Source organism: Penaeus vannamei, chromosome 9 (genome assembly GCF_042767895.1).
Source record: "Penaeus vannamei isolate JL-2024 chromosome 9, ASM4276789v1, whole genome shotgun sequence".
Taxonomy (NCBI): Eukaryota; Metazoa; Arthropoda; class Malacostraca; order Decapoda; family Penaeidae; genus Penaeus; species Penaeus vannamei.
The window spans coordinates 11561517-11569163 of NC_091557.1; the positions used below are offsets into that span (position 1 = coordinate 11561517).

Below are 7647 nucleotides of genomic sequence, written 5' to 3' on the forward strand. Positions count from 1 at the left end.
AATCTGTTTTGCTTGACATAAGTGGTTTACATACCTGTCTGAGGCAATTATATACATTTTTATTGAAAATTAACTTAATTGTAAGCCAACTGATGTGAGGATGCATAAACCTGATTCTAAGTTAGGTTTGCATTTACTTGTAAGGTTGTGTAACAATTAGATATCTAGTGTATGTGTGTGTGTGCAAAGTTTATATAGACTGTAGGGTAGTAAGCTAAGAATATGCGAGGCCCGACCCAATGAATATTCATATATACAGACATGCATATACACATATAAATGCGTCTAAAGATATGTATTTATTTCTGTATTATGAATATTTATTGTGTCGGGCCTTGTACAATTTTAACAGACTGTCCTTGTTTATCAACATTTTCAGCAATACTGTTAGGAACATTCTGAAATTTTATGCCCGGTGGCCTACAGCAAACGCAGCTCACTTCACCAGTAAGTCTAGCGGTGTAAGGTGTGTGGCCTAGGGCCCGCATCCACCCCGTTCTGCATGATTGAAAAATCTTTATTTTGAGAACATCGCTTGTACATATCTTGTGTATCCAAAAGCCTTTTGTTTGTATGAAGTTCTTCTTTATGTTTCAGATGATATGAGTACATCTTTCTGGCTCTTATACTTTATTAGACACATAAGTATATCATCTTGCCCTCATTCTATGTTGGTGTAAATGAGTTTACCAACTCTGTTTCACGTCCTCAACACTCGGTTTGAACAGTCTCTCTTCATATTTTTCATATGCGTCCTATATGGCGGTAAATACGGTGTGTATATGAATGTTTAGATCTTTTTATGTATGTAAACTCTCTCTCTCTCCATATATATATATATATATATATATATATATATATATATATATATATATATATATATATGTATATACATACATATACATATATACACATATATATTTATATATACATATATATTTATATATACATAAATATCTATATATACATATATATCTATATATACATATATATGTATATATACATATATATCTATATATACATATATATCTATATATACATATATATTTGTATATACATATATATCTATATATACATATATATCTATATATACATATATATCTATATATACATATATATTTATATATACATATATATCTATATATACATATATATCTATATATACATATATATCTATATATACATATATATCTATATATACATATATATCTATATATACATATATATCTATATATACATATATATTTATATATACATATATATTTATATATACATATACATGTATGTATGTATATATGTACATATGGATACATGTATATATACACACACACACATATATATACATATATATGTGTGTGTGTGTACGCGTGTATGTATATATACATATGCATATGAATATGTATATGAATATGTATTTGTACATACATACATATATGTGTGTATGTATATATATGTATATATATTTATTTATTCACATGTATATGTGTTTGTGTGTGCGTGTATATGTACACATAAATATGAATGTGTTGATCTATATACATATATATACGTATATATATATATATATATATATATATATATATATATATATATATATGTATATATATATATATATATATATATATATGTATATATATATACATATATATATATGTACATATGTGTATATATATTTATCTGTATATATAGAGAGATGTGTAAGTGTTTGTATGTATGCATATGTATATCTAAATATATATATATATATATATATATATATATATATATATATATATATATATATATATATATATGAATGTATGGATATTTGCATTATATGATTTTTTTCAGAACCATTTTCAAATGAATTCTAGTCAGTACGTATGAGTGACCTCACTTGACCCCGTACGTAGAATTTCATAATAGTTGAAAATTTTGTGATCCGCTGACCCCATCTGCCCTCAAAATCACAAGCGATCAAGTATAAATACATTTTTCTTCAGTTGGATGACATCATAACTGATATCGTCATCAAGGCATTAGCATCCTTCGTCGCTCACATCTCCGCAGACTTCCCTCGCTGAAATCTTTCGTCGGACTTTGATCCCAACATGAGCGGCATTGAAGCAGGACCAATCCCTGGCGCTGGAATCATGGACTGCAACTTCATGTCAGAGCGCGCCGAGTCTCAGGCGTACCGGTGCAAGGCCCTGGAGCACCGGCGGGAGAGAGACGACTTGCTCGCGCGGTCCTTCGACGCCCACGGCCAGGGGCTGTTCCTGGCCTCGGCCTACTACAGCCAGCTGGCGAGGATCCACCACGACGCGATGACCATGGCCAACCAGAGGGCCGCCGCCATCATCGCCTCCTTCGTCAACAAGCGGCATCTTCTCACGCCGGAAACCACGCTGGATCTGCATTACCTCCACGTCGGGGAGGCCCTCGCTCTTCTCGGAGACTTCTTGGAGCGGGAGAGGCGCCGCAAAGGGCCCGAGGAGGAGCGGCAGGTGGTTATCGTCACGGGGCGCGGAGCCCACAGCAACGGGCCCGCCAGAGTCAAGGACGCAGTCGTGAGGTTCCTGGAACATATGCGAATGCGATACACGGAGCAGAATCCCGGACGTCTTGCTGTCACCTTGTAGCATTTAAAATTTTCGGCATTTTACATTTTGTTTAAGATACGCATGGACTTTGATACCGTGTTTTCAATATCATGATCCTTTTCTAAATTGCTTTTTAATTATGCATACACTGCACCTACAAAATGCAAGGCGTCACTGCTGGTGGAGTAAAATGGGTGATTCCAACTGAAGCATATGCTCTTCTTATTAACTAAGGGCTTTACGAATATCTAGAGCTCCCAGTGAAGTCGACCTTGTGAATCTTGAATAACCTCGTAGCTATATCTTCTAATCGAGCTCTCTCTCTATTTCCGTTTCTCTACCTCTCCCTCTGTCTATATCTGTTTCTCTACCTCTGTCTCTCTCTATTTCTGTTTCTCTACCTCTCTGTCTCTCTCTATTTCTGTTTCTCTACCTTCCTCTCTCTCTGTTTCTGTTTCTCTACCTCCCTCTCTCTCTGTTTCTGTTTCTCTACCTTCCTCTCTCTCTGTTTCTGTTTCTCTACCTTCCTCTCTCTCTGTTTCTGTTTCTTTACACCCTGTCTCTCTCTTTATTTCTGTTTTTCTACCTCTCTCTTTCCGTTTCTCTACCTCTCTGTCTCTCTCTATTTCTGTTTCTCTACCTCTCAATGTCTCTCTCTATTTCTGTTTCTCTACCTCTCTCTATTTCTGTTTCTCTACCTCTCTCTATTTCTGTTTATTCTACCTCTCAATGTCTTTCTATTTCTGTTTATTCTACCTCTCAATGTCTTTCTATTTCTGTTTCTCTACCTCTCACTGTCTCTCTTTCTGTTTCTATACCGCTCAATGTCTCTCTATTCCTGTTTCTTTACCTTTCTCTATTTCTGTTTTTTTTCTACCTCTCTATGTCTCTCTATTTCTGTTTCTCTACCTCTGTCTCTGTTTCTCTGTCTCTGTCTCTGTCTCTCTCTCTCACACACACACACACCATCTCTATCTCTCTTCTTCAGCCCTTGGGAGTCTTCGGGTTTGAAGTGAAGGAGTCGAGGTTCTCACGGAAATACGCGAGCGCTTTCACGAGGACTGGCAGCAGGCGAGGTCAAAATGGTCTTTTTCTCTGGTTGGCTTCACGTGTCCTACACTTTGTTTCTTCTTTGTATATGTCCATGTGAAAGTTGTTGTAAGTCTTTTTTTCCTAGCGAGATGCTATTTTGTAGATCTATAAATTATTATTCATTATTTCCGTGTTGTACTTACACCTATCTTGGCGATTCTCATTGTCGTGTTCTTTTCTTTTTTTCTTTATTCGATTTGTCTCAGCGATGACTAGTTCGTCGATATGGCCAGTTAAAAGTCGTCACAATAATAAGAATTTTCTATTTTTATATATGTAAATATATGTATATGTATATTTATATGCATATGAGTGTGTGTGTGTATGTGTGTGTGTGTGTGTTTATGTGATATATATTTACACACGCATAAAAATACACACACACGCATCTATATATTTATGTGTATATATAATGTGAATACATATAGATATGTATACATACGTATACACACACAATGTATATATATATATATATATATATATATATATATATATATATATGTATATATACATATACATGTATTTTATGTATGTGTGTATATAGATGCATAATGTTAATAATAATGATAATGATAATAATAATGGTAATAATGATAACAATAATAATGGTAATAATGATAACAATAATAAAAATAACACTGATAATAATAATAAAAATGATAATGATAATAATAATAATAATAATAATAATAATAATAATAATAATAATAATAATAATAATAATAATAATAATGATAATAATAATGATAACAACAATAATAATAATAATAATGATAACAATAATAATAACAAAGATGATGATGATACAGATGATAATAACAAAGATGATACAGATGATAATAACAAAAAGGTAATAATAGTAATTATAGAAATTCAAACCACAACAATGGTAATGACAATGATGATAATAATGATGATAATGATAAAGATAATAATGATAATGATAGTAATGAGGATAGTAATAATAATAATAACTATAATAACAATAATGAAAACAATAGATCAAGTGCTAACAACACCCCTTAAAACAAACCAAAACCACAACTCCGCGCCGTTACCGCGAACAAGAAAACACTCCATCTTTCACCATCCTAACATTCTGGCATAACAACTTAACGGAAGCACCCAACCCCTGTGACCATCCCCTGCCCCAACCAAGCAGAACGTCTCCCTTCGCTGGCAACTAGCCGGCGCGGCGTCCCCGTTTTCTATGCCGCATCCCTCAACAAACACTCACCGTTTTCTTTGACTCGTAGCCCGACAAATACAAATTGTTGCCAGTCTCCCTCGAGAGCTACCAATTTCTTTTTAATTACACCACAATACTATAACTACTACCACTAAAATAAATTATCTATTACTACTAATTACACCACAATACTATAACTACTAACACTAAAATAAATTATCTACTACTACTACTACTAATGATGATGATCATGATGAGAGTGGAAAATGATGATCATGATGATAGTGAATATAAGGATAACAATGACAATGGAAATTTTCATACTCATGATGCGCATTACGAATTTCATCTTTTCTCGAAATCAAATTTACAAGGCCGAATGTTAGCTCTCTCACGTTTTATTCGGTATAACGGAAAATTGTACTCAACATTCAATGGTGCAAAATGTAATGTAATGTATTTTTGTGTAACGGTGCACAAAATAATAATAAACGGTTTATATTTCAGAAATTCGTCCGTAAGTTTGCCCGCCATTTCGAAACTAATCAGGAAGCGTCAATTTGAGCAGGACTGTAAGTCCTCTTACTTTTTTTAAAAATATTCTGGCTTGGGAGTGAATTTGAAGTTTAATTATTGCACGGTATAAATCCACGATGTTGGGAGCTCGGCATGTAATTTTATTCTGCTAGAATTGATCAAGATTTGATCAAATTTATTCAAAAGTTCGTGTTACGGGTAACAAAGGGAACCAAAAATCAAATTTTGATGTCGATTCGTGTTAAAACCAGTAAATTGAGGCTTGAATACAATATGTTGTGGTCTTATTTACAGGGAATATGTGTTAGGAATACAAGATTTTTTTTTCTTATATGTAATGTATTTAGGTGTATTTTGTTTTAGTTATTTTAGTATTGAAATAGATCATTTCAGTGTTTGAATATAAGTTGATAGTACTACTTATTATATTTATCAGAATTTGGCATGGAAATTTAACAAAAGAGCACAATACATTTCATATTTCCTCTACTAGATATTTTTAACACTAATATGTCTTCCTTGTTTGTTAAATGTTCAGATTATGGCAAAAAGACAACCATGAACTGCAGTGATCTAGAAAAGACCAATTTTATAATTTACCCATATTTACAATACCAAGGGACAATAATAAAGTCCTCAAACCAATGGCCACTATTATTGGAATTATTAAACCTTTTTTCCTACAAAATTAATGATGAATAGAAAAAAGGAAGTAAGTTAACAGTTACTTCCTTTTTTTCTTATCATAATTAATCTTGTAGGAAAAAAGGTTTAATAATTCCAATAATTGTGGGCATTGGTTTGAGGACTTTATTATTGTCCCTTGGTATTGTAAAAATGGGTAAATTACATGTCCATGGACAGCTGCTGTGCATGACGTAGTTCAAAGCTGATGGGTCATGAACCCCAACTGGGCCTTAGAGTATTTTTTGGGGAGGGGGGGGGAGGGGTCATGAAATCTTGGGAAATCTCATGCAAATTTTACTAATATGCAACATAATGCTGTGGCAGTGGAAAGTTGGAAGTATTCCCTGTTTATATATTTTTTGGAAAATATTTTGAATAGAAGTTGTGGTTTGTTTTTTTTGCATAGTGAGAAAGGGTTAAATGTAGTAGTTTAGTGCATAACATCTCCTCTGGAAATACCTTGTAAATAAAATGATGCAATGTAATTATGCAGTCACTATACTTGCTAATGGAAAGGGTGTGCTGTTGGTGAATTTATCATTTCTCTTTCTTTCTTTTTGCAGACTTTGGCATTTCAACAAGAAGAGCAGATAAATATATTGATGATAAATAGAAGCTGTACACATCCAGCTAGTATTATGCAAGAGTAGATAAAATACTGTACTAGAAATAATTTCACTATTTTGTATTGTATTCATAATACTGTAAACTGCATTAAGAATGGAAAGCAAAGTGAATATTGACATTTTCAAGTCAGATAGTCTGATTATCAAAAATTATCTCAAGACAACTTTACAGTCCCTTCAGAAGAAACATAAAAACCTGTCACTGAAAAGAGTTCAGTACTTGGAAGAATCCTTTAGTGATGTACTTGATTCCTACAAAGGCAATGTACAAGAACTTGAGGCACTTATAAGAGCTATAACACCACATACATTCAATGATCATACCATGTGCAAAACAGCTTGGTGTCTTGAATTACAAAAAAATGTCAGTCAGAAAAATGAAATCAGTTTCAGTAAAAGACGTCTCATCATGGATTTAAAACACACATTCTCTACCTTGTTTCACAAATTAATTGCACTTATAAAGTTTTCTCAGAATGTGAATAAAGAAACAAATAATATAAAAATATTGCCAAATGATAATCCAAATTTACAGATAGAGATCCATCCACATCAGCTAACAAATGCCATTAAGAATAAGGAACTCAATGCTGTAAGCAATCATGCCGTTCAGGACAGAGAAACGTTGAATCTCTCTGCCTCAACAGGTAATGTACAGGGCGCTGGTAAGCGCACATCACAGAACCGGAAAAGGAATATGATTGAAAAAAGTGACTGTGAACCAGTACAGAAGAAAAGTTTCCACAGTATTCCAGACACTGGAAAATATACCACAGAAAATAAAAGAAATGAAGTACCCAATACAACTACAACTACAAAATGCTCAAATAAAACCAAATGCACAAAGAAGAAGAAGCCAAAGCCACAGGAAATGGATATAAATGATTTGAAGAGTCATACCACGGTCTTCTTTGACTTGGAGACCACATCTCTT

General features: G+C 33.3%; 1 protein-coding gene across 1 annotated transcript; it reads left to right on the forward strand.

The window, feature by feature from the left end:
* The first annotated feature begins 2090 nt into the window (after positions 1-2090).
* Positions 2091-2621, forward strand: LOC113811940 (NEDD4-binding protein 2-like). Its single transcript, XM_027363793.2, has one exon. It carries the CDS (start codon positions 2091-2093, stop codon positions 2619-2621), a length of 531 nt encoding a protein of 176 aa, XP_027219594.2.
* The last annotated feature ends 5026 nt before the right edge of the window (positions 2622-7647 follow it).

Excerpts from the sequence above, each read along its gene's own strand:
- LOC113811940 (XM_027363793.2), top strand. The coding sequence starts at position 2,091 with ATGAGCGGCATTGAAGCAGGACCAATCCCTGGCGCTGGAATCATGGAC.